Source organism: Lupinus angustifolius, chromosome LG19 (genome assembly GCF_001865875.1).
Source record: "Lupinus angustifolius cultivar Tanjil chromosome LG19, LupAngTanjil_v1.0, whole genome shotgun sequence".
Classification (NCBI taxonomy): Eukaryota; Viridiplantae; Streptophyta; class Magnoliopsida; order Fabales; family Fabaceae; genus Lupinus; species Lupinus angustifolius.
In genome coordinates this window covers 17,968,644-17,996,634 of record NC_032027.1, presented here as the reverse complement: position 1 = coordinate 17,996,634, position 27,991 = coordinate 17,968,644, and the positions used below count along the sequence as shown (strand labels likewise).

General features: G+C 34.1%; 3 protein-coding genes across 5 annotated transcripts; 1 reads left to right on the top strand and 2 right to left on the bottom strand.

The window, feature by feature from the left end:
- Nucleotides 221-4,741, top strand: LOC109334475 (serine hydroxymethyltransferase 6-like). 3 transcript variants are annotated; one of them, XM_019570283.1, is made up of 4 exons: nt 223-1,387; nt 1,824-2,229; nt 3,671-3,772; nt 3,880-4,741. In XM_019570283.1, exons 1-4 carry the CDS (start codon nt 374-376, stop codon nt 4,101-4,103), a joined length of 1,746 nt encoding a protein of 581 aa, XP_019425828.1. In that variant the 5' UTR covers nt 223-373; the 3' UTR covers nt 4,104-4,741. The 3 variants fall into 3 exon arrangements, with proteins under 3 accessions (XP_019425831.1, XP_019425830.1, XP_019425828.1); XM_019570286.1 differs by lacking the exons at nt 3,671-3,772; nt 3,880-4,741 and adding an exon at nt 3,175-3,654 and having other exon boundaries at nt 221-1,387; XM_019570285.1 differs by lacking the exons at nt 3,671-3,772; nt 3,880-4,741 and adding an exon at nt 2,535-3,122 and having other exon boundaries at nt 221-1,387.
- On the bottom strand, nt 7,369-9,239 carry LOC109333792. Its single transcript, XM_019569362.1, has 2 exons — nt 8,696-9,239; nt 7,369-8,203 (listed from the first exon to the last, which is right to left on the bottom strand). The coding sequence occupies exons 1-2, from the start codon at nt 9,065-9,067 to the stop codon at nt 7,601-7,603; spliced, it is 975 nt and encodes a 324-aa protein (XP_019424907.1). The 5' UTR covers nt 9,068-9,239; the 3' UTR covers nt 7,369-7,600.
- Nucleotides 11,722-27,991, bottom strand: LOC109334473 (UDP-glucose:glycoprotein glucosyltransferase-like). Its single transcript, XM_019570280.1, has 37 exons — nt 27,807-27,991; nt 27,317-27,715; nt 27,082-27,235; nt 26,381-26,549; nt 25,733-25,806; nt 24,751-24,847; nt 24,543-24,655; nt 24,309-24,424; nt 23,933-23,990; nt 23,000-23,152; nt 22,811-22,909; nt 22,574-22,720; nt 22,409-22,477; nt 21,530-21,618; nt 21,227-21,389; nt 20,745-20,879; nt 19,957-20,056; nt 19,780-19,874; nt 19,518-19,630; nt 19,148-19,358; nt 18,629-18,697; nt 17,914-18,059; nt 17,005-17,106; nt 16,665-16,812; nt 16,257-16,313; nt 16,044-16,174; nt 15,466-15,554; nt 14,979-15,328; nt 14,763-14,852; nt 14,309-14,370; nt 13,935-14,037; nt 13,656-13,814; nt 13,372-13,512; nt 13,185-13,228; nt 12,981-13,095; nt 12,417-12,569; nt 11,722-12,299 (listed from the first exon to the last, which is right to left on the bottom strand). The coding sequence occupies exons 1-37, from the start codon at nt 27,959-27,961 to the stop codon at nt 12,129-12,131; spliced, it is 4,839 nt and encodes a 1,612-aa protein (XP_019425825.1). The 5' UTR covers nt 27,962-27,991; the 3' UTR covers nt 11,722-12,128.

Here is a 27,991-nt window from a genome sequence, read left to right as displayed (position 1 = left end):
AGTCAATAATCAACCATATAGAAGACAAGTCAATAATCAACCATTTTATGAAGAATTTAATATTTATATATTTAAAATGTAAGTATTTTTTTAAACTGTTAGTAAATTATTAACCATTGTATAAATAAAAAGATCAAAAATTCGATTTCAATAGTAGTTTGTTACATGTAAAAGGATGAAATGAATTTTGGATGTTAGCATATAATTGTCTTAGTGAGCGTCCAGATTCATTCCCTTTCGTTCTTTCATTATTTGATTTCCTTCTTTCTCACTTTTCCCCAATCTCCAATTAGGGTTAGGGTTTTCAATGACCCAACCTTTCTTCTTCTTCATCTTTCTAATTCCAATCTCATAATCTTCATTGATTTCATCCATGGACCTCTCTCACTCTCAATCCAATCTCTCTCTCGGTTTCAACTCTTCTCACGATGATTCCATCTCACTCCACCTCGATCCTTCAATCAACGACCCTTCCCACCCAATCCCTTCAATTCCCCTTCAGCTTCTCGAACCCCAATCCCAAATTCCCCAAAACCCCCAATTCAACGACGATGATGACGACGACGACAACGAGGAATTTCGCATCCTTGGACACTCCATGTGCTTAAAGCGCCGCAGGGATTGCGATTCTTCATCGTCATCAATTTCATCATCCAAAAGGGTTTCAAATCCTGTTTACGATTCAGCTGAAATCGATCTCGAGGCGCGAAGAGCATCAGTTCGTGCGTGGGGAAACCAATCTCTTCAAGCTGCGGATCCTGATATTTACATGATTATGGAACAAGAGAAGAAGCGGCAATTCAAAGGTATCGAATTGATCGCTTCTGAGAATTTTGTATGCAAAGCTGTGTTGGAAGCTCTTGGGAGTCATTTGACGAATAAGTACTCTGAAGGCATGCCTGGTGCACGATACTATTGTGGGAATCAGTACATAGATGAAATCGAAATGCTTTGTTGTGAACGAGCATTGCACGCATTCAATTTGGACCCTAAATCTTGGGGTGTGAATGTGCAACCTTATTCGTGTACTTCGGCTAATTTCGCAGTGTACACAGGGTTGTTGCTGCCTGGTGAGAGAATCATGGGGTTGGATACTCCGTCTGGAGGGAATACTAGTCATGGTTACTATACTCCTAATGGGAAAAAGGTTTCAGGGGCATCTATTTTCTTCGAGAGTTTGCCTTATAAGGTTAACCCTCAAACAGGTTATATTGATTATGACAAGCTTGAGGAAAGGGCACTTGATTTTCGTCCCAAGATTATTATTTGCGGTGGTAGCTCGTATCCTAGAGAATGGGACTATGCCAGGTTTAGACACATTGCAGATAAATGTGGAGCTGTGTTATTGTGTGACATGGCCCAGATTAGTGGGCTAATTGCAGCTAAGGTGTGAAACATTTTCTCTCTGTTACTTATATAATAAGCCGTCTTGTTTCTAATTTTTTCAATGTTGCTTTTGATTCTGAAAATCTAGTCACATTTTGCATTCTAGTCCTTTTTGGTAATGATTGGTTATACTCATGGGTTAGGGAATAAGAAGGTATAGGGTATAGCTGTATTACACTCAGCAATAGCACCCCTCTTGTTTAGAAAGCTACCCGCACCTTCTCTCAGGGTAGGTTAGCGTAATAATAATTCAAACAAGAGGGGTTTAAAGCATAATCAAGCCAAACCTCAAGGGAGGTTGGTTTAATGTTGTTCTGTATTTATTTTAACACCGTTTTTCGCCATTGCAATCTAAGCAACAGAAGTTCATTTTCGTACGCTAATGTCAATTGAGATCTTGTCAAAGTGATAACATGTTCTATTTGCTGTCCTTTCAGGAATCTTTGAACCCATTTGATTATTGTGATATTGTTACTTCAACAACTCACAAGAGTCTTCGAGGTCCAAGGGGAGGCATAATTTTCTATCGTAAAGGTACAAAACCAAGGAAGAGAGGGATACTTCTAAGCCAGGGATATGAAAGTGACCAATACGACTTTGAAGAAAAGATAAATTTTGCCGTTTTCCCTTCATTGCAAGGGGGGCCACACAATAACCATATTGCCGCACTTGCTATAGCTTTAAAACAAGTGGCTACTCCTGAGTACAAGGCATACATGCAGCAGGTGAAGAAAAACGCTCAAGCTTTGGCATCTGCTTTATTGCGAAGAAAATGTCGCCTAGTAACTGGGGGTACAGACAACCATTTACTCCTTTGGGATTTAAGGCCTCTGGGATTGACAGGTACGATACTATTACATGACCACACCATGTTTTTTGTGATATATTGGTAGTTGCTTTTTGTTTGTTCAGTGCCTATATGTCAAATAAACCCAACTAGGTTGTGTTGCATGTTGGTTTGCACTATTATTGAAGTTACAAAACTCTGTCCCAATGTCCAATGACAATTACTTTTCTAATATTCAGAGTTTCAGACTAATCTGCTCTTTTTAGCATCAAATTTAGCAAGTTAAGTAGCTGGCCCTTTTAGTTTCATGGTAACTGTAATCTTTAAGGTGCTAAAGATGTGCCTTGCCTGAACCGCACAGGCATCTCTAAGGGGCCAAAGGCATGTGCCATACTAAAGGGCAGAAGTTCAATCAGCTAGCTGCACTGACCCCCATTTGGGGCCTTCCCTCTGTGCCATCTGCACCTTTTTACTCCACTGTTTTTTGGTTTTGGTAAGATACACTGCTTTCTGTAGATGAGTATACTAATTAGTATACTTATATATTGCAATGATTTGAGCAATGACATACTAATCTTGAACATGGTGTTTCTTTGGTAAATCATCATTGCAAACCCAGTCCCTGTCATATTTTTGTGTTGTTTTGAGTATATGAATATGATAATTTTAATATTTAAGCTTTAGGGCATTCTAAATGGTGTGTTTTACATTTGTATGTTTTAGCTGCTTGTGTACTTGCATTAATCAGCAGTAGGGATCATGAAAACATATTATGATTAGAAGGATTAGGCGATTCTTGAATCATCAGATTTACATTCTATATTGAAAAGAACCTGGATTTGTGTGTTTCAAATTGTAAAAAAAAGTCTTTGGGTCTTTAGTAGTGTTTGCTAGATATACAATATGTTGTTCCTAGATCAGTGTGTGCATCTTTATAGAAAGTATAGGCTGCCTGAAGAGCTTGGCAGCTTGCCTCTGAAAGTCTGACCTGATCTTTACAGGTTTGGTGCCTTATTGTGATGAGGCAGCCAATTTGGCATGGAATTTGGTTGAGTGATCTTATCCTACTGATGGGGTTGGCTAGATGGACCAGTCAACACCACTCTGACCAAACCCTTATTTAAGATTGCCAATTGAACTTTTTACATAAAACCAAATTAAACTTCAACCTTCTATTGGATACATTCATAATTCGTTCTATTTTAATTTTTTTCTTGAATGTTAATTCTTCCACTTTAGCGTTCTCATCTTTGTTTTTTATCCCTCAACTCTTGTTGGCCCATTGTTACCTATCATTCGCTACCATAAAGCATTATTTGTCTTATAGTTAGTTGCCTGGTTGAGTTTTGATGAGAGTATAGGCACTCTGTGATCACCAATTATGCTTGTAGACTTTCTATGATACATTTGACCACTTGGAATTCTATGATCAATTAAATTTGATTATTTTGTGTCTGTATATGATAACAAGCCTAAAGCTTCTTTGTGTTTTTTCAGGTAAATTTTATGAGAAGGTCTGTGAAGCATGTCATATTACTTTGAATAAGATTGCTATTTTCGGTGATAATGGAACTATAATCCCTGGAGGTGTAAGAATAGGCAAGTGATAGTTTATTATACTCAAAATTTTGATGTTCTATATGCTTATTTGATTGACCATACATTCTTTGAGAAGGATTTTAAGATTTTAATGTTGTATTACTCAGGTACCCCTGCCATGACAACAAGAGGGTGTCTGGAGTCTGATTTTGAGACAATGGCTGAATTTCTCTTTAGAGCTGCAAAAATTGCAAACATACTGCAGAGGGAGCACGGGAAGTTGCAGAAGACTGTTTTGAAGGGATTTGAGAGCAATAGGGACATTATTGAGCTCCGAGCACATGTTGAAGCTTTTGCTACTCAATTTGCATTGCCGGGTTTCGACATTTGAACTTGATATGGCTGGTGGATTGCCATTATTGATTACTTATATATGTTACACCATTGGATTCCATGCCTTGTTTGTTACAAAATTGTGTCATCTTGGTGTGCATATATTTTGTGAAGTTCCTCTCATCTCGTCTCTGCATTGTACAGTGCTGTCAGGTATTTGCATGTTGCAGTGAGTTGCAACGTGGTACAAGACAGTGCATAAGAGTTACAATGTTGAGGTTTCTTTTGTTAATCAAGCATCCTGTTCCTTTCTCGATGGAGGGTGCACCATCCCTGCTGATTGTTGCACATATCGGCCATCAGATGTTGGAACAAGGATTCTTGATCTACCAACCTGAGTACAGAATTCTTCTGGTGAATCTTCTGAAAATAAATAATTTGATAAAAGGTTAGATGGCCCTGAATTATTTTGGCTGCTGTTTGATACCTAAAGCAACCTTTTGCTATCGTTTTAGTTACATATTATCCCTTTTATGGGATCATTTTTGTACTCATTTCATCAGCAATACTGTGCCATGTTAATTGTTGAATATATAGGTTAGTGTGGTTAATATATGCAATTGCTTTGTACTTTTTTTGTATGATTTGTCTTAGATAAATTATTTTCTGGAAAAGAAAGCTTGATGATTTTATTTATAGTTGGGAACGAACCACATATTTTGGAAGGGCTAGAGTTCATGCAAGCTTTGTTAGAGTGGCATGTTTGTCTGACTTGGCGCAAGAGAATTGAAGTATTCTGGTTCAATTGAGTGGCACTTGCAATGGTTCCTCTCTACAAGAATTCTAAATCATTCTCTTGAAGCTTCATCATAAATGATTTGCTTCTTGCCCTAAAATGCCCATAGAGAAATCTCCATCCATTGGTACTATTAAGAGTATTTTATCACCTTATGATTATGAATTAATCATTTTCAGGATGTATGAGTGCCCCTTTCAATAAGTGTCGCTCCTATGAATTGAATTTTTTGACTTTTTGGTCATCCCAAATATCTAACTAGACTTTACACAGCCTAAATTATGTGAATGAATGAATAAACCCTGCCTCTATTTATTGTGGGTCCACTACTCTTTCCTCTCTGTAAACTCTGGTTTATATTTTTCATGAAAAATTTCTGATCAATGATAAAATAAGATACCTTTGGAATCATATTTAATGGTTTCCTTCGTTCCAGCCAGATAAATGATGTCACTCAACCCTTATCAAACTAACCTGTATTATATATTAGTTATATTTGTCGGGGTCACTTATGTGAGGGTTAAGTTCAAGAATATCCTTTTGTAATTAATAAAAAAGCATGCAAGTTGAAAGAAAACTGTACAAATTTGAGGAGCTATTTTTTATAGCCAAAATTATTGATGTAAATGGAAAAATATGTGTAGATATGCATGTAAACAAGGCAAGGTGTTGGTCTAGTGATGTAAGGCCCCACTGGATTCCCAAGGTTGAGAGTTTGATTCCTGAGAGCGACATTTGTTGGGAGGGGCAGCCACAAAACCCGAAAGAGATTAGTTTCTTACTAAAAAAGTAAAGGATAACCTTAGTAGTACCAGAAAAGATAAGCCGCCCTGTTCTGTTGTATTTTATATTGATTAGTTTGGTGACACTTAAAATATCTTTGGTTTTGGAATCATGGACACTGATCTGATTTAGTTAGACAGATAAACCCATTATTGCTTTAGTGACCAACAGCAAAGAATGCAAAATGGGAAAAAAGAGTTTGATAGTATAAAACACAGTTAACATCAGACATAAGGTACCTCTCTTGTATAGTGCAATAAGAAAACAATGAAAAGCTATTTGAAATTTAATCATCTCATAGATTCTCTTTCTCTCTATACTTCATCATCACTATGTTTTTCCATCATTGTTTCACAACTGAGATCACTTGTCATTTCACATCACAAGGAAAGAAATATTGTTCATTGCCATTGGTATTATACTTTAAAGTAATATGATAATCTTTTTTCTATGTTATAATGATGATGAATATGATAATTTTCTCTTATTTTCTCATGTGGAAGAACACTTTTGACTTTTAAGAGAGGAATATCTGATGTTGCTGGTTACATATGATATCAATCCTAATCCTAGGGACTAGAATAAAGTAAAGAGCTGCTTTTAATTGAAGGGTTGTTTTCACATCTTATTTTTCTGTTGCCTTTATGAGGTTGTAACTTGTAATTCTTGGACAAAGTTTTTTCTCCTCTTCCAATGTCTTAACCATGTCAGATTCTGTTAACCTTCATGAAAAAGCTATAATCACATTTGTTTACCCTATAGTTTCTGAATTTCTTGCTTACAAGCTACAATGTAGCAGCATAATCATGTGAAATTATGTGTTTCAAACTTGCATTCTAAGCAACATAGTTTTTCTTTAACTTTCAATAGAGCTTGCAAATTTGTGTAACTTTGATTATACAAGTAATTGAGGGAGTGTTTGGTTTATGGCAGAGTTAAAAAGTTAAGGAGATGGTCATGCCAACAATGGCCTTCATGGTTCTGTATGGTTCCCTTTCAAGCAAAAAAATATTATCTAATACAAATTTGATGCAATTTAGATTGGGTTGATTATGTATAAGAATTGTTATACATATTTTACTTTCATTGATAAAGTATTTCACATGTTTTTATTAAAAATAGTAACACATTCATATAAAAAATTTCACATGTTTTTATCAAATACCCTTTTGTTCTTTCCAATTTGTTTCTTTTATTCTGTCCCTTGTCCAAAACAGGTAGAGAATACTACCCTTTGGATAGAAAAGATGTTTCTTTCTCTTGAAGTCACCTGCTTCTAAATATTCTGTTTTTATTTATTATTGATTTACTTCATTTTTATCTATGAATAGCAATGTTGCTTTACTTCAAAGCAAGAATCACATTCTTAGAAAGGCCCCATCAAGGACTCAATACAATTGCCTATAATGAAACTTGACTATCAACCATGAAAAATTGAAATATATGATCAAAAAAGACCAAATAAAAAATTTAAAGACCATGCATTAATGCAGTAAAAAAGGGTGACATTGCTTCCATTTTTTAAACATATATATTTTTAAAATAAAAAAATGTTACACACTGCTCTCTTTTCAAGTACTTTTCTCTTGCCATAGCTGCTCTGCACATAACACAATGGAAAATCTGCATCTTATACTAGTTTTGTTTTGTCAACATGGTTTTTTACACATACTTTATAAGTTATAACCATTAAAAAGGCACCTGCTTTATAAACAACAAAATAGTTTTTTGAGGGTATCTCTCACATTATGGTTAAGGAACTAATTCTTTTCGGGTGCGTAAATGTCCATCCAACACATGTCGCCCTCGGACATCGAATCCTTGATATTTTTGGTCTATTCGAAAATCTAGTGAAACTTTATACCACTAGACTAATGCCTAAAATAGCTTTGATGAATGATTACAAAATAGTTATGAAAAATGGCATTCACAAGAGTAACAATGTGATAATATTGTTATCTGTATCAAAATTGTATCTACCTGTGACTACACATGTCCAAAAGCTTCTTCCTTCCTTGTACTATTTCATCAAAGAAATCATCAACTTGCCCTGAAATACTTTCCACTCCACATCTCAACAACTCAAAGCAACTCTTCAACTTATCAGCTTTTTCTTGCATCTCACCTTCTACTTCATCATAATCATCATCATAACTTGCTATTCTCTCCAACTCATCTTTCAACTCTTCCATTGCAATCCTTGCTTGTTGGAATTCAAACATCAAAATCCCTTGCTGCCCATGATTTTGATCTATCTCCTCTGCCACCTTTTGCTTCAACATTGTCATTGAAACAATGAATCCAGAACCAAATACCATGTTCTTTTCTTGGTGAAAACAAGAGGAAGAAGACCAACAATAAGCAATGCCACTAAGCAATATCATTAGTAGTAATGAGCTAACACTCCTCATTGCATAAAGCACACCTCTGAAGCCATTGAATCCATTTAGTTTTGATTCCATTGATATGTTCTGATTCATACTTTGTGACAATGCTTGAATCCTTGTTTCCATTAATCTTTTGTTCTCTTCTTCCATTCCTAGAATATCCCTCTGACAAACATTTATTGCTCTCATAACCTGTCATATATATATACATGTGAATCATATAAGTTCATAGAGTTTTCTAACACAATAGATAAGATTTTGACAAAAGAATGTAAGATATATATGAAGCTTTAAGTTGATTAAGACATGTATATATGTGTGTTACATAACCTCATTGAGTTTTCCAAAACATTCAACAAGCTTTTGACAAAAAGAATGGAACAAACATATGAAGCTTATATTTGATTAAGGCATGTGTATATGTTTATTACAAAGTTCATTGACTTTTCTAAAACAACAAATACCATATTTTGACAAAAGGATGGAACATACATATGGAGCTTATATTTGATTAAGACATGTTTTCATTAAATTTGCTTTATGACAAAATAATGGAACATATATATGAACCAAGACGAGTGAGACTTCTCTCCAGTAATAGAGAAAGAAATACTGTGAAATATCAAAGAGAAAACAATATATATCGGCATTTATATCATTTTCATTTAAAGTGAGATTACAAACCTGATGTGAAATTTGTGGAGTCAAATGATGGTAACCATCTAAAGAAGAAAAGATATTAGAAGCAGCTAAGTAATAATTTTCTAATCCAGAAATAGCAGATTTGAGAACATGACATGCATCCCAAAGCCTTGAACTTTCATCCATGTATTCATCAAGCCATTTTCCACCAACAGGTAATCTAAGCTTGTGGACCAAGATAGTTAGTTGAGAATGGAATGATTGAAGATAAGATAGAACCTTTGAAAGGAACTGTATTGACATGAAGTTGTTGGAGAGGAATGATTGGTGTAGTTCATTGAGTCCTTGTGTGAGGAAGTTGTAGAAACCATTCACAGAAGTAGAAGAGTTTGTGCATGGATTAGAACTCATCATGCAAATGAATGCAACAAGTGTTGGAAAAAAGAGTGTAATGTGTAGTGGTTGATGGAGATTGATGTGTTTATAAAGAGAGATATAAAATAGGAAAGTTAAGGAAAAAAGTGTTTTTGTAGATATCAAACAAAAGGGTAGCTTAGGAGCTCAAGTTTCTATGGTGAAAGGGTCCTAATGGAAAGAACCATAGCCACTGGAGGTGATCATTGGGAATCTCTCCTATTTTCTTTAAACTCATGGTTTATAATTTCAACATGTTTATAACGGTGTCTCATTAATCAATCATAATGTTACTTTTTGTTTTAAAAATTTTCTTTTATTATTCATGTGGCAATATCTGATTGGCTTAAAATAGGGAATGAGACACCATTAGTTACATTTTATTTTTTGTTCCCAACAAGTATCCCTATCCCAAAACAATATTCTCGATCCATCCTTAATCAATTAAACTCAATAAATGTTAGTTTATATTTTTATGAATTCTCTAAGTTCTACTTTTTGAACGCATAACATATGATGTACATTTTATATGTCATGGTTTGAGATTGATGTACTTTATGAAGTTTTAAGCATGAGATAACTCTTAGAAAAAAGCAAAACCTACACTATTAGAAAAAAAGCAAAGTCATGGAGAAAATTGTTCAAATTTATTGTATGGGTAATATTATTCCATAAGGTGAGAGAAAGCATAACCATGTGTAGAATAATGAAAAAAAGATAAATATAGATCATATAGCATAAAAAAATGCAAACATGAAAAGAAATGGAATTATTCTTGTCAATTTCACTAACAAGTTTTTTCCATTGTGTATTATTGGGTGAAGGACTTAACATAAGTGGTAAAAAGGAATATTAAGAATGTTAAAGCTCTTTATATAAGATATGTTGGATTGTGTTTCCTTGGTGCTAAAGTTGGACTATTTTGACTAAGATTCATTCTACTTCTCATTACAAAGTTGGTCCAATTTTGATTCTTTTAAAAAGAGAAGTTATTGATTGGGTTCAGTGTACTAAAGAGTATTTTACACAATATAATTGCACATTCTTCTTTATCCTTTAGGACCCAACATTTTATTGTGGCCATTGAATCAAAATTACCATCATTTGCATGAAATATTATATATAACGTCTAGACATGTTCCCAATTATTCTAGATAGCACATTACCTATATATATATAAATAAGAATATAGTCGAAGGAGAACCATTAGATCTTATTTAAATAATAAATATTAGAAGATAGATATATAAGACTATTATGTGCTTGATAACTAAACTTTTAATCATAAATATCTATGTATGATTGTAAGGTTTAAATTTATTTTTATTACTGAGAAGTATTTTTAATTAGGTCACTATATGTATGTGAGGGTCTTTTTTGTATGGACCATACTCTACACACACTAAAGGCTATGGTGTGTAGGAAAATACTTTATTTATACACTTTTTGTTACAACAATTTTCTTTGTTATTTTTAAAATTTAGTCTACAAAAGATAATCATATATGATGTTCATATAATGTTCAGAAGTTGCTTTATAAATAAGAGAAATGCCATACCTATTTAGCAGAATTTGTTGAAAGCATAAAGTTGGGAGTTCAAAGTTAATAATATTAGTTCAAAATTGTTTGTAAATTAGCTTATAAGTTAAAAATAACACAAGTGTCTAGTTTATAAATCATAATAAACCTCAAATAATTTATTAATTATAATCATACAAGTTAGTAACTTATTGTAATAACCCAATTTACTAAATTAATTATTATTAGTTAAATTAATTAATTAGTTTATAGGCATAATGGGCTAATTTTTATATGTACCAAAAAAAATTAGATGAAATAAAAGTTTTAGTTTTTTTTGTATGGTATATTCTTACTATTTTTGGATAACGAACTAATCACTTTTAAAGTTTATCACTGTTCATTCTAATAAATGTCGTTTTCATGAATCGAACCCTTAACCTTTTTATATCATGAGAATCTAGGAGAGCTTTACACCATTAAACTACTATCTTGTTGCTAAACTTTTACCTTATTGTTATGTATACTAGTGTGCTTACTTAACCAAAAAATATAATTTTTTGGGGCCAGCTTTCACACAATTAGGGGTTATTGTCTATACAATTATTGACAAAATTGAATATTCTCTAATAGTTTATTTGTGGGTTGATTTTCATCAAATCATTGCAGGAATTAAGGACAACTTGAATGGATATGGTTCAATTTTAAAAAGAAAGGTCAATGCACCAAAGCAAAATCATAGCAACCTGATTTTAAGGGAAAATGTAACCTTTCATCTCAAAATATACATCCACTCATGATATTGGTTTTGTATTATAATCTTCTGTCATATTAGATGCATAGTTAATTTTCTGTAGTTGAATTTTTTATATTTTTAATTAAGAGTGTCGGGATACATAATTATCTCTTCCAAAAATGTCAATTTTATGGATTTTGAACCTTGGCATTACCATATACACATGCACCCATTGATTTAGATATTGTTAATTCAAATTTAATGAAAAGATATGACATACAATAATTCCTTAATGACTGAATCATATTATATGCTATAGTAACTTCAAAAAAAAACATAACCATTCACAATCATAATCTTAATAATGTGATAGCATGCACCCATTGAGAGAGAGATGAATAACCTGAAAATAATTGGAGAATAAAGTTACAATGACTTTATTATATCTGGCACTGCTACAAAACTCAATTTTCACTTCAGTATTCAAAAAATGTATTCTAGAAATTAAAAATTAATTCTATAAATATAGGATTAGTGAGATCACTTTAACTATGTCCACAATGATAGCACTGAAGTCTAGATAAACATTCTCATACATTTCTCCAAAACCAAACCCTTCTTTTGTGGCACAGGAATTGGCTAACAGAGAAGGCAAATCTTCATTTGCTGTTATCTTGATTGGAAAACTGGCATGCCAATAAGGCACTTCTTGGTAAGAAAGACACCATGATGCTATGTGGTGCCAAACTGCATATCTCAGATTAAAAGAACTTCCGAAATGCACAAAACAATCTCATGTATAGTCTTCACAACTCGGCCTTCCATTCCAAGTCGTCTTTCGACGAATCTTTAGTAGTCAAATCCTCTGATTGATTAGGGGATTGTACAAGTTCTTGATCGTCATCTAGGACTCGTGCAGTGAATCTTCTTGCTTCCAAATCAAGGTCTGGCCACTCGGATACTATTCGTCTAGCACCCTGAAGACCAAAGTAGAGACAAGTTAACAAAAGTATATGAAGAAAATGCAAAAATATCAGTAGAGTGATATGATGTGAGTTTCCTAGAAAAAAACATTTCAAAATGCAAATATTCACCTGAAGTTTGGGTTCTTTTGTCATGGGATTGTTGCACAGATCAATTGTTTTTGCCTTGGATTTTGTAGCATTACCACACCATGATTCACACCATAGCCATTCTTGTGGCAAAGAAAAAATGGGCACTGCATGCTGAGCATAATTGGGGAGATCCTGAACCATTGATCAACTTTTTTAGTGTCCCTCAATAAAATAAATAAATGTACACAAAGGGTAACGGGATGTACGATGAAAGTAAATGAAACTGTGCTCGTCTAAACTGATGGAAAATAAATAAAAACCTATAACTCAATCACACAATCAGGAAGGATAAATGTATACAACCTTACTCACATAAAAATATTATTTAATGAAACTCCAACTTATACAAATACAAGTTTCAAACCCTTGTATCATGAATTTAATAGGCCTTTTTCAGAGAATTTCTAAAAAAGGCCTTCAAAGTCAGATAAAAATTCCACTACATCAACTATACTTGACAAATGACAACTTAATCTTTTAAGTGGCTCTTTCACAACTAAAAAAATAATCAGGTAAAGAAAAACTATTGACTCATCTGCTTACCTGATCCAAGTTGGAAAGACTATTTGGATCCTTGCTAAGGGTTTCATAGAAAACTCTAAGATTATCTCCAGCCGCAGTTTCTCGGAACTTCTTCAGATCAACAACATATAAAGCACTGCAAGCATAAATGAAAACAATTAGAGAAATGATCTCTATATACTCCAACTATTTTCTGGCAATACAATTAAGAAAGTAGTTATTAACCTAATATGGTATGGTTTCCCCCGCAAATGATCCTTCCAGAAACCCTATGACACAATAACAAGGTGAATAAAAACTTAGGATACAATGCTGAATCAACATTCATTGTGACAAAAATAAGAGTCCATGTATAATGAAAAAGAAAAATAACTTGATATATAAAAAATATAAATTCAATAGTGGCCTTTACTTGTCTCCAAAACCGATATCCATCCATCTCCTTATTATTATCACAAAAAGGAGTATATGCCAGAGGTTTTCCTTTTAAATCCATGTCATAGAGTTCTCCCATGTCAGCCCTGACAATCTGATCAGCATCGACAAAAATGACCTGCAAATATTGGCACAATTTTGAACACAATTTTTCAATGGGGAATTTTCTTTTTATCGATCATCATCCTTGACAGTGTTATAGTGTGGTGCATGTGCCACTGAAATTGAGATTGCAAAGGAAAAAAAGAAGAGGCATGATACCTTCTCCAAGGAAAGGGGGAAGATGACATCTAGGAATAAGATTTTAAATGCCCAAATTATTCGCTGTTTTTCTTTCTGCTTATGCAACCATGTAGGCCATTTGTATGTGATTAGTTCATATTCAAAACCATACTCTTCGGCCATTTGGGGAATCAGATCCTGTGTGTTTAAGACAACAAAAATAGTTCAAGGATGTCAAGCAAACTCATTATATTCAACTTTGAAGTTCCAATATACAAATGAATCAACATTGAAGCATATATTTGGTGGATTTCTAACCTTAAAAGGAGGAGACAGGTAGTTCTTTATGAACCAGAATTTAACAGGACGATGGGTATTCTTTAGAACACTTAGAATCATAATCTTGAGAAAGCGTTCATATCTGGAGAAAAAAAATACATCAAACCAAGACAAAGTGAATATTGCATTAGTGATGATAGAAATTAAATAACTCTAATCATATAAAAACATGGCCTAGAATTCAAGTATAGAGTGTATACTATGCATCTGTATCCCAAAAAAAGTGTATATGCATCTGCTATTGTATTTTTATAGCAGAACAGCTATTAGGTAAATGCATGAAATCACTGGCTCATGGCCATAACTAAAAACAAATTATAGTATCACAAGTTAAAACAATAGAAATCACTTACAGGTGTCCGGAAGCAATTGAAAAGATATTAATAGTTTTTCCGTGCCGTCCATCCCTTCTCTCCTATTACAAAGAAGAGGTTCAGTCTATTAGACCTTTGGAAATGGAGTAGGTATATAACATGAAATAGAAAATGGAAGGGGAGGTGGTGGACCAGAGGGTGGAGAGCTGAAGGTAAAGAGCTTTAATACAAAATTTAGCATGAACTTCGATAAAACACATAATTGAGCAAGAGTTAGGCTATATAACAGTGATCTTTTCATCTAACAACTAAAACCAAAGCTATCATATGCAAGCATTACATAATCTAAATCGTCGAGGTATAAATACAAGATCAACCAGGTTAAAACTTTTTTAACAGCATCAAGTTTGATTATAATATTGAAACTTAAGTCTCCCTTAACAAATCAAATAATGTAAAAGGGTCAGGTTAAAATAACAAAAATATAACTCACTGGTGAACTGATTTCAGCTTTTTTGGATGGTTCATTGCTACTAATGAAACCAGAAGCCCATTTTATTAAATTAGAATTCCATGTGCTTCCCTACAGAACATGCAAAGAAACCAGTGAGGCTTTGCAATTGTTTGTGCATTTAAATAATAATGCTTCTTCCTTTTTCTTCAACACACAATTTTCGATAAAATGATAGTCAAATAAACAAGCACTCACTCCCTTATTATCTTGTGGATGTTCATCATCATCAGGAATCAGCAATTTCTCATGCTCCTTGCCTTTTCTTTTCACTACTTCCATATGAACTACTTTACCCCGTAAATCATTAATAGTAATTAGTTTTGATGATTGTTTATCCTGAGTTTCATCATCACCTTCCTTTAAAATATATAGCTCAGAACTTCTACCAGGAGCAAGCTGCAAGAACCAAACCCCTGGAGAGACTTTCATTTGCCAATAGCCTAGGTTGGCCATCACAAGAGTATCAACTAAATGGGGCGTGCTTCTGGTTCCAAGAATCAGCTGAAGACCTCGAGGAGGATCATGATCTTTCTCAGAACAATGACCTTATTTAGATATGAACAATTTTGGTAAGAGTGAAAACCAATTCGTAGAAAGTACAACTTAATAATTAATGCTATTAAGTGAAAATATCACAAAGAATCACCATCCAATATTTTTAATAAACAAAATTCAAATTTACCTGTGAGGACAAGAGCTTCAAGTTCAAAAACTGCTTGCAATGTTCTTGTGTCACCAAGGTTTTCAAGCAGAATGTTATCCAGGTCATGCCTGCCAGAACACATACGAAGAGAAGACATGATAAACTAAATTACACAAACGCCTGTCAAGGTAAGGCAAAATTCCATCTACATCCCTTGTTTAAATAAATAAGGGAGGGAATACTTTCTATTAAAAGTCTGTATCTTTTGCTAATTATTAAACCTACTCAATTTTTTATTTACTAGATACCTAACCCCTCTTTTACTCTTCGTAACAGCTCATACCATTTTACAGTTTAAAGAAGTTCTGATTCAATTTGTTCACATGTTTCTTCTCTATAAAAGATGGGTTTTATATAATACATACATATATATATGTATATATATCAGGGGGGCAGCGACTTAAAAGATGTTATAGTTACGGGAAATTAAATTAAGAGATCAATGTGATTTCTTTTGAATAAATAACTGTCCTTAAACCTTTTCTACTCTCAAGCAAGTAAACAGAAAAAGAGGAGAATCATGGACAATTTAACAGAATGTAAAGGACAATACATACACAGCAACAACAGGCTCAACAAGCCAAGGTTCGGGAACATCAAGATTCATGGTGAGAGTCTTAGATAACGGCATGTTAGCAAAAAATGCTTTCGGGCCATCTATTGAAGAGTCAGTGCTACTAAAGTCATCCTGCAAAAGTAATAAAAATCTAAGAGACCAAACATCAAATACCATCTGGAACTATCCAAGAGGTAAAAAGTGTAAGATATACCATTGTTGGTACTACATATCTGTAGTAGTTCTTGAGAGGAAGATCAGCAAGTGAACTCTGGCATGAAAAAAATATGGAATTCAATATTGGTTTTATGAAATATTAAAGATTCAGCATGTATTGACACTAAATTAAAAGAAAATATAGCTGTTAGTTGTAGAAAACTAGCATTTTTTATAGTACATCTGACAGGGTCAAGAATCTATACATGTGACATAACTTTTTATATATAATACAATTGGTTATATGTAAACATCGTGATTTATACACAAGACACACAGCTCGCATTACAGTGGGGTCTTGAGAGTGTCAGATGTATCGAAGAAGAAAAGAAGGAACAAGTTATGTCAGAGGAAACCAAAAAGTCAAGAATAATAAACATGACTAGTAGAATAAATATCAACCAACCAATGGATTCAGTACAATCCTCATGCTGGGCTGAACGTACTTCCACAAAACACGAAGAATTCCTGACAACTTCTGGCTTGTTGGACTTAAAGGATCAAGAACAGCATCAATATGAATGCTAGAATTTTCACTTTGTAGAATAATGGCACTGCCCAGAACAAATGACATAAGAATATTAATATCATACAATAATACAGTTAAATCAGCAGCCAAAACATGATAAGGTCATCTTCATTGACAAAACATTGATCTCTAAAGTTGCAACTCTTTCTATCTAGATTTAGTGCAAGTTACAACTCTTTCTGTCTAGATTGAGTGCACAGTAACTAATTAAAATTACCTATGTTGATCATTAAGAATCTCAAAACGGGCACTATCAGAATTCCGCTTCCGTGTAGCCATTGTAGATGATATGGCCATGACAATATCACTAATGAATTTGCTGCAAACAACACACAGAAAGATCAGAAAATTGTCATATTCTAAAAAGATAAAGATTGAACATTATTAGAGTAGAAGAATAGTTATTAGTAAATAGTTTCTGTAGATCCTTTACTTAGTTATCAGTCTGTTGAGAGATTGGTTTGTTAAGTAATTAGTTATTAGGAGAGAAGCCAGCTGGCCTTCTATCTCTTCTTATCTATATAAGCATTGTTCTCTTTACTTATACAGTTGCCAAATCATAATTGGAAATACCAGATTTTAGATTCTCTTCTCTTTCTCTCTTACCCCTCCTTTCTAGCTTAGATTCTATCTATTACATGATATCACACAGATATAAATAATTTTAGCAAATACTATATAGCTAGGTTTCACAAATCAATATTTTGATGGGAAAAAATAAACTGAATGAAACATCACAGCCAAAAATAAAATGCTGATGATCTCCATACAGGATTGAATTTTGATGAAGTAAAAAAATCGAAGAGAGCTCTGACTTAGTGAAATTACACAAACCTGCCCCGGAAACTACACTGAATACTCAAGTAACACAATAAGGAGCTTTAATCTTCTATGATGTTTCATCAACCCGAAGTAGGTTGACTGTGACTTACTCTAAAATCAGTTAGCCAGCATTTAAACAAGCAGATTAAAATAGTGTGAAAGGCAACATTAGTCTTTCATTAGTAATCAATTTGCTGAGGGGATTGGGGAGCTATATTGAATCAATAAATTAACTTGATAATAGATGCAAGTAAGCATCGAGCAACAATCCAAAGTTCAAAATAGAGGGCAAAGATCAAGAAACCTTGTTAGCATATCCGGGTCAACATCTAGCCATTTCACTTCTTCTATAATTTCTACGATATGCTTAGTCCTCTGCTTAAACTCTATCGATTCAAGAAGATGCAGATCAGCACTCAAAAGTGTCCTTTCATCAATAGGATAAGTTACCTATGAAACATAAATGTTAAGGTTAACACAGGAAGAATGACAGATTTTATCATTGACGAAAACTAATCAAATTTGAATGCAGTGTAGACAAAGCGCTATAATGGGTCAGCGCCTCATAGCTCTTTAGGAGTGCCTTTCTGGATGAAAAATTAAATGTTCTCTGAAAGACCAGCCATATAGCTTGCTAAAAGTGCTGCTGAAGGGGAAAACAGTCAGAACGCTAAATTTATAACTGGTTGTCAAACTTTGGAACATCATAATCTTTTATTTTTAACATGTATGTCATGCATGGGTAGCTAATTTATTTGAAAAATCATTGAACAATAAGAAAATATTTCAATCCTTTCATTTTCTAATATTAACTCCTTTCTTTAGTGAGGCGTGTACTTTTTGGCTCCCTCTAGCCTCAAAACATTAGGACCCACTAGCACCTTTCGTCTTCAACAACTTGCATAAAGGGATAGAGACACACATAGATGTAAGTAACTACGTATTGAAAATTAGAGCTGCTAATTATTCAACAGGGACCAAATACACTGTGAAATAGTCAATGAGACTAACAGTCTTACCCTTCCATTAGAAAAGACAGCATTGACACCAGACTCAATCCCAAGTACCCTATTCACAAATTTTTCCACCTGCAAGAAACCTCATTTAGTACAAATGTACAAACTTTCATGATAGCCGAACAAAAAGGAAAGAAAATGTCAGTGAAAGGCTATGAGATAGATTCTATACGTGTGAAAACCTAAAAAGGTGGCCCAATGCATGAGACTCCCACCTAGTGGGGTATTGGGAGAGTAGATGATGCAGCTTTATCCCTGCAATTGGAGAGGTTGTTTCCGGGATTTGAACCCTTGACCTCTTGGCCACTAAAGCAACAACCTTACCGCTGCACCGAGGCTCACCCTCCTTAGAACTATGCAAACTTCCACAAAATAAATAAATGGAGGAGAGAAGCAAAGAGGGAAAGCAAGAGAAGCATAAAATAACTTTGATCAGGTACTAGCATCAAATGAGAAAAAGTAAAAGTGGACCAAAACACAGTTGTCTATAACAATATATTATAAAGCAACCACCATAAGTACCTTACTCAAGTGCTTTCTCACTTCTTCAGCGGGAAATTCTATAAGAGCAGACCTATAGCCTTTAGAAGGTAATCTATTAGCCTCAGCAAGCTCACAGACCTTATCAATAAATGCTTGAGTGTTATCAACTTCCGAAACTGAGGTAACAATGTATTTCTGCTCATAGAATGAGCAAAGCTGATCCAAGAAGTCTAATATGTTCTTCTTGTGGCTGCATAAAACCACCATTCAAACAACTGATGTGAAAACTGTATTTCAACTTCGAAAAGGAATCACCAAAACGTTGAAGGAATTTGCAAAACAGAAAAATGATATATTAATCAATGTACTAAAAGTTGAGCACTTCCATAGTTAAGAGGAAACAACAAACCTATATGACGATGTACTGATTTCAAAAACCTTAACAAAAAGGAGGCTAGACAAATCAGTACTCTGACTGGCAGTAAAAAGAAGACCTACACGAGCATCTTTGGACCCATCTATCTGCAGCATAATGTGCCAATAAAAATCAAATATGTTTGAATGCATTGAACAAGTAGGTCCAACTCATGAAAGGCATTAGGCATATACAGACACACACACAAAAACATATATTAAGAACAAGAATATTCAAAGTGCAAATCAGTATTAACCAGGTAATTTAAGCCTTGGCGAAGTAATTTCAACCCATTCCTTGAAGTGATGTCAACAGCAAGAAGTTGTGTCACAGGCTTCAAATCATCTATTGCTGAGTTCGTGAAAACAACCCATGTGTTAATACAAAAGAACAAGAATGCAAGAATGATGCTACTGACCCTACATCAACTTACTTCCAGGAGAATGCAAGTAGTCAATGTCATTCAGTACAGATGCCTCTCCAAAAATAGCTGTAGACAGAGATATGAACCTCGGTTTGCTATCGGAAATAATCTACAGCAACCAAGATTGGTTAGTTACATCATTATACAAGTTCCCGGAAGTAGTTTCTTTAAGAGAAGAGTACAAAACAAGAGGATGAGGCATCCTCACAAAAAAAAGATATAATCAAATTTTCATGCAACAAAGCATACCAGACTCTGTTAATACCCAACAAAAAAACCACTAACAAGTCTATGAGCAGATGCGCTCCCGTAGGTAAAAAGGTAAAAAATATATTTTAATAAATTTAAAAAGCAATCAGGGGGCAGGTGCTCCGACTTGCACCTGTTATGGTCCGCCACTGCCAAGGAGTAGCAGGAGTAGCTCTACTTGCAGAATTTGTTACCCATCAGTCAGATGCAAATCATACTTGCTATGAAATAGCATGATGTAATAAAGAACAAAGCTGAAGGTGAAACCACCAAAGCAATATTCCCGATGGACACCAAATTACAAAGAGCAACCCACTCACCCTATTTGGTCTACAACAATCCTCCAGAACAAAGAAATTCCTGCATATTTCTCTCTATTTTCTGCACCACTGCGACTTGTATACCAAAAAAAACAGTCTAAGGCTCCCACCTAGTGGGGTTTGTATACAATAAAGGAGAGAAAATATAGAGATGCTACATATACATGACTAAATCAGGGTGGCCCGACCACCAACGAAAAAGAAACGTGCAAATTTTAAATACTATACCTGAGGATTATATCGTTGAATACCAGCTTCTGATAAAAATTTGGATAATACATCAGTGTGAGATTTTATTTGTCCATAATACACTTGCTCCTGTATTCTCTGAGTCTCTTCATTCAAGGCACTTAATAGAGCCTCCTGGTAAAATCAATTGCACAATCATGTGGCAGAAAAGTGAATCCTATAAACACTCTATCAAGAGTAAGGACGACAAATCAATTATACTTAATAGCAAAAATTGGGCAGAACATACCCAAAACAGAAGTTGACAACAAGTAGACCAAAGTTAAACATGACATCAAACACACTACTAAAGGGATTTGAGTCTTCCAAAGTGTAGGGTGCATGTTACAAAGTAAAGTCAAAGTAGTAAAACTTTACAGATGGGCTCCGGCACCATATTCCAATATATTGGGACTGACTCGGCCTACAAAATTTTGGAAATGAGATGATGAGGTAGAGAAAAACATTCAAAAGGCCATTACCTCTGTTGGATCAATAACAAGCCCATTCATCAACAGAGAACACTGAAGCTTAGATAAACCAAGCTTAAATACAAACATGGAGCTTTCTTGTGACAATCCCTTCAACTTTTGCTCATTCTCCAGCTTTTGTAATATTTCTTGAGGTGGGGTACTTACCTTTGGTCTACAGAAAAAGAAGTGAGAATATTCAATTCGTGCTTATAAATAAAATACAAAGAACATTCTGAAAAAAATTGAAATGCCATATTATTAGAGAAAAGTCAGCAAGTATGCTGGTCAACAGAGAAGTCCTGCAAAACTCACAATATTGTTTCTACAAATGCCCCTTCAACTTGGTGCCTTTCAATAGCATCATCTACATCACTATCTGATTCAATGCTTAGTTTTTTAACCTACAATACAGGCACAGAAATGTTCTATCAATTAAATTGCAAACAAGACTAACTTTAGATGACTTGGAACAAAGTCAACATGTGTTTACAAAAAACTTGTCTATGATATATCCATACCATTTTGTTAAGGTTCCATCTCAAAACCAATTGACAATGGGGGGAGTAGCCCAACAAGTATTTAAATCACTCCCAAGACAATAAGGTGGGCGATGTGAGACTTCCCAACACGGGGCCTCTTTTCACCCATGACAACCATGAGAGGAATTGGGCTCTGACTCTAATACCAAGTTAAGATTCTATTTCAACCAATTGGCAATGAGAAGAGTAGCCTAACATGTATTTAAATCACTTCCGACACAGGTAGGTGATGTGGTACTTACTTTCCAAAGCACATTTTTATCCACAAAATGGGAAACTTGTTAAACTAGACTGGAACCTCGGGGGAAAACGATGCACTTTGATATAAAGAAATCAGGCCTTTTCAGTTTTTCTATTGTGTAATTATAAAAAAGGGGGGAAATGAAGCAATGTGAATCATAAGGGTGGCAACTTGTAGTTTTGGGTCAAATCAGAAACTTAACATATTCAAATTAATTTGAAGATAGATGGAATAAAACGCAAGTACAATATATAACTGCATCTGTCAGTTTTCTTCCCAGTATGCATTCTTCTGGATTTCAGTCAGTAATTCTTGTATATAATTACTTTTTCATCCAAATAAAAGCAGTGGTAGAACAAGGTAATAAAACCACAATGAACAGAATACCATTCTGAATAAAAGAGTTCATACATTGCTCAGAAACTCAAAAGCCATTTGAATATCATAGTTCCCCTTGATATAGTTGTAGAGGCGTATAATCTGAAAAGTAAAAATACAAATACAGTTCATCATAACCTTTCCATAATAACCAAAATAAATAAAGTATAAACACACATAACTAGAGGTCAAGTTTACCAGAGTAGATATATCCTCCTCAAATTTATTGTCAACCTCTTTTGAAGAATGATTCTCTAACTGTGTGATGTACTTCGAAGAATACAGTACAATTCCAAATCTCACAGGAAAGTTTTTCTCGTACAGCGATATAATCTTATCAATGGACTGCAAGGCTCCATACAATAAGCCACGTAATGAAGGATATCACTTGGAAATACATATAAAGAGCAATGAATCTGGAGAAAATAAACTTGCCTCAAGACCACAAGTGGTTGCTGGGTCAAGAACAAAAATTGCATGGAAAAGATTTTTACGGATTTGACGTAGCTGCCCAGGGAAGACTGGCATCAACATCTAAAAAAATACATTTATGTTAAGATAAAAATCACAACAGACAAATTGAAAGTAATAATATTTTCAAGTTTTAAAATCAGATTAATCAACCTCATTTAGATTGCTCCTCCACCATTTGTACTTAGAGTCTTCTTCCAAGTTGTTGAGATAATGTACATGAGTGGAACGAAAATCAACACGAAACATACTGGACTCTGAAGGAGGCAAAGTTGAGAGCAGTTTCTGCACAGTGCTATGAGGAATCTGCAATTTCAGGGTACATCAATATTACAATATAGATATACAGCAAAGCATCAATCAAGTGCAAAATATCTACATCAATTTCTTGCCATTGATCATGATATGCACAAGTGAGTTTAAAAGACAGAAACGGAAACATACAACAACAACAACAACAAAGCCTTTTCCACTAGGTGGGGTCAGCTACACAAATCAAACAACGCCATTGTGTCTTTTGTAAACCATGTACATCTAAATCCAATACCAATATATAAGTGCCTTAATATTTTAATTGTGCAAATAGCCCACATTTTCCACCAAAGCAATACCATCAAGTTATTAACTATGTCACCTCGTCCTCTTCCATCTATCTGTTCCCAACGTTTTAGGCAGCCATCCCTATTTCCTCATTACATCTAAAGACATCATATTCTTCCAGTTTACATATGTATAATTATATACATTCTCAAGTTTTTGAATGCACAGGTCCAATAATATTAGGTCTTATTAGATTAATAGTTAGGCTATATTTATCTTCTCAATAGAATGCTAGGATTAAGTGTATACTCACCTCTGCTGAGTCAGTAGAGGTGGTTAGCTTCTATTGAGTATTGACAGTTGTTCTAGTTATGACAGCTCAAGTATAAATATCTGTTTCTATTTGTATGGACGGTTAACAATTGATTCACTACAATCAGAAATTTATGAATTCAGTTACGCTCTGTTTTCTCTCTTTTACATCTTTCTTATAGGTCTGAACAAATAAATAAAAAAATCCTAAAATGAAGATTATATGGCAATCACCTTCAGTTTTGAGAACTGATCAGCCAATAATAGATCCTGATGAACCAAGTCAAGTAACCTATAAAAAAGATAACAAGAATAAAACATCAAAAAGTTGGAAAAAATTCACTTAACTTGAAGTTGAACACGTCCATGTGAGCCTTAAACTAATTACTAAAAACCTAAATGGTACAATTAACAGTTACAAGTCATCCAGATAGTAATGCATATGACAACAAAAGAACCATCAAGATGAAATAGCATTTTTTTCATATGCTGAAGATTTTAGAGCAACAGTGACCTCAAGCTACAATACAGGTGGAAACATGAAATACAAAGAGCAAATAGCGTTTCAGCATGATAAAGTAAATGATATCAGCAGGAGAAAAAATATTACAGATAAAGGTCAATATCTTCAATATTGAGTAAAGCACCGTTGAGAGCCATTAAAGACTTGCCAGGTGGGATCATCCTCTGGTTTGCCATTATTTCATCCCGAAGAGAATCAACAACCTGTCATACATTACAGTTCCATAAGAATGACATACAATCATGTTGGAGAAAAAGTAAGAAAGTTTTTTGGTTAAGAGCTTATATTTGAGCATCCAAAAAAAGTAACAAGATTATTTACCTTCATGCGAGACAAAGAAGAAACTATGCTAGGGAAATTTTGATTGATTTCCTGCATTGACTGCAGAGGATCAGAGGCATGGACTATTCTCTGCACAGTTTGGTGCCCTAGATCTGTTACAATTAAAACAATAGAGCACAATTCATCGAATCCAACTAAAATGGATATAAATTATCAATTCTGATTTTCGAGAATAAAAATTCAATACCCTTGAGTTCCCAAACATCTAGTGTATCTGACACAGTTGATGACAAAAGATAATCCCTGAAAGCCATGATCTCAGACGTTAATTCAGGTTTACGCTCCTGCAAGCAAACACAAACAGGCAAACACGTCTGTAAGTCTCTATTGTCCTAGGCATAAATCTAAGTAAAAGACCAAGTTTAAGTTCCAAATTTCAATACATTGACATAGAATAAAATAAATAAACGGGTTAAAAGAATGTTATTATCGCTCATCAAATATACACAAACAAGGGGACAATATGCACACTTGATGAGAAAACATGGAGAATTAAGTACAATAATTGGGAGGAAACTGCAATTGTGATATCTTGAATTTAAAAACAGAATCAGTGAGAAATTGGAAACGGCCTTTCGCTTGTGAGGGTAAGGCTGCATACATCTACCACCTCAAATCCTACTAGGTGAAGTCTTATGCACTGGGCCTCCCAACGGTAAGAACTTGTTAGCATGCATATGTAAACTGTCAATCTAGACAAACAATCTAAAGTCTAAACTTTTCAATTTATTCTGCAATCTCAACTGATGCAGTTGTCTTGTCTTCCTGTTTTTATGGTTATCTTTCTACTTCTATATTTTCTTTATTTATCTCTCTCTCTCTCTCTGGGATCTTCGAAGGCTACTATATATATGTCTAACATGCTAGTGATTTTCCTCTAACACTTGTTAAATGAAAATTTGTTATTTATTCCTTAATAAGATATGAAAGTTAAAAGCCACTTTATTGGTTAGAATTTGTCAAACTAAAGCATCTGTTGATTAAAATAAGAAGGGAAGAAAACTGAAGTATAAATTATACAGCAGAAATCCGGTACCAGCAGACACCCAATTCTAACAATTTGATACAAATAATATAGAACTAAATCACTAATTGTTGGTTTAGTATAAGTGCTGGTTTTCTTTATCATGTGAATGGCGGAAAACAAATATAGATGTGATTTTACAAACCAGAATTTTAGAGAAGATGAATCCTCTGACTTCTTGGCTAAGATCTTCAATCCGAGGATCCTCCAAAGTCACACCTGTAACCCACAACTATGGTAATAAGAGAATTATTTGCATATACATCTAAGCTATTATTGTTATTAAAAAACCTTACCCATTTAATTAACTTTTTTATACAAAAGTTGTTAATTAGGAAATGTTTCGATAAAAAATGTTTCCTAAATTAACATTTGGAGACTTTCAAACTCGGAAGCCAATGCCAGAACAACAGGAATAAACATGATAGTTAGTACATATTACCCTACGAAGTGAACAAAAATTACATAAAAAGGAAAGGTAAAGGCAAGGGAAAGAGAAGTTTTAAGAAACGCATTAAAAAATCAGCAAATTTTAGAAATGCCAATGCGAACATTGAGATAACATAAAAAGTAAAAATAAAAAAACAGAAAGAATACTGTATAGTTTCTCTAATAATATGGAACATGCAAAATATAACACAAGTTCAATATTGAAAATGAGAATAAAGCAATTATAAGTGCCAACTGTCTACGATGGAATCACTTCTACATTCAAAATATAAACCTTTTGAAATTTTCTTTACTCAGAAGCATGTCAATCACAAAGAACAAAAAGCATGTCAATCATTCTAACCTTTTTTAATTGTGCTGTCATCCATGGCCTTATATTCCATATTCTTCAAAGCAAGTTCTACGCCATAACCACCCAAGTTTACTGATTCATTTGCACCAACAGAACCACAATGACCGACTGCTTCACATCCAGAAGGCAACACCGGTCTTACAACATACTTAACTTTTCCCTAAAAGTATTTAGACAAGATATAGATAATTATTGTATGGGAACACACAATCATTACAAGATTGTTTTGGGGAGATTTCCAAAATATGAGTTCCTTTGGAATTTCCTAAATATTTTTTCAATCTCGATGGCTATATATGGCTAATGTCATACATCCTTTTTTATTCAATTAGATGACTCTCACACCTATTACCGTATCCTCATTAATCTGAACTTTCACTTACATGATATCAGGAAATAAAATCTACAATTGTTTTATAAAAACATGGAAGCTGCACTTCTCATAATGTAGGTGAAACTTATATCATTTACTAACATAAACATTACTTTGGTTAGTTTCTCTTAGTTGTGATCTCCTTGGGTCTTAACGGATAAACGATTGTACTTATATGGTTTGATCGAAAGTAATATCCTTGTGAAAGCTAACCCATTTGGAAGGTTAATAGAGTGTCATTATAATTGTCTTAAAGTATAAGGTATTACTGAACATAATATTCCCTTAATACTAAAACTAGAAAGTGAAAGAATGGTACCTGTTTGGAAGCTGCAACTAGAGCACTATGAAACTCCTCAAAGCAACTAGTCCCAAGAGCACCATAAAGGATAGCAATTGGACTTCCAACACTTGAATCAAAATGAACATGATCGAAATCGAACACTTCAAGTCTCTGGTATGAATCACCTACCCTGATAAAAAAAACTAAACTTTTATGAGTAATTCCACATAGGTTATCATATCAAGGATAATAAACACATAGCAGCATTCACCGTTGATCCGGGCTTTGAAGCCACACGAGCAGTCCAGCGAGGTCGAAAAACAAAGTATAACCATTGTCCACCCAGCAACACTTTCGTCCTTCCGGGCTTTCGAGTTGTACAGCAACATCTCTACGGCGAGGGTATGAGGAAAGTGATTTGGCTGCTAATTGACGGTAAAGTAAAAGGGTAGGGGATGCTGATCTTAGAATAAGAGAGAATTGAAAGAATGATGATAATGGGTCTGTTAATAGAAGCTTTCCATGTTCTACGATTTTGTTGACACAAGCTTTAGCAGAATAAGAAGTAACATCATCGTGAACATCATCATCATTATTGTTGTTGTTGGTATTAAGCCAAATATGAATGAATTCCCAGAAAAAGTGTTGGCGTTGTTTGGATAATAATTCACTGTATAATAAGAATATGAATAAAATGGAATGAGAATGAAAGTGAGAAAGAAGAGAGAGAAAGAAGAGAGAGAGAGAGAAATGAGGGTTACCCAGCTTCTAAGAGAAGAGGAGTAGCGGACCAATGAGAGCGAAGGGCAGTTTGGACATTCTTGGGTTTTGGAGTAACAGTGGAAATAATAATTGAAGGAAGAAGAAGAACAAATAAGAGTAATAATAATCTATAACATTCAGATCTATGATTCATGGTTTTACGAACAAGAGAAGATGAAGAAGA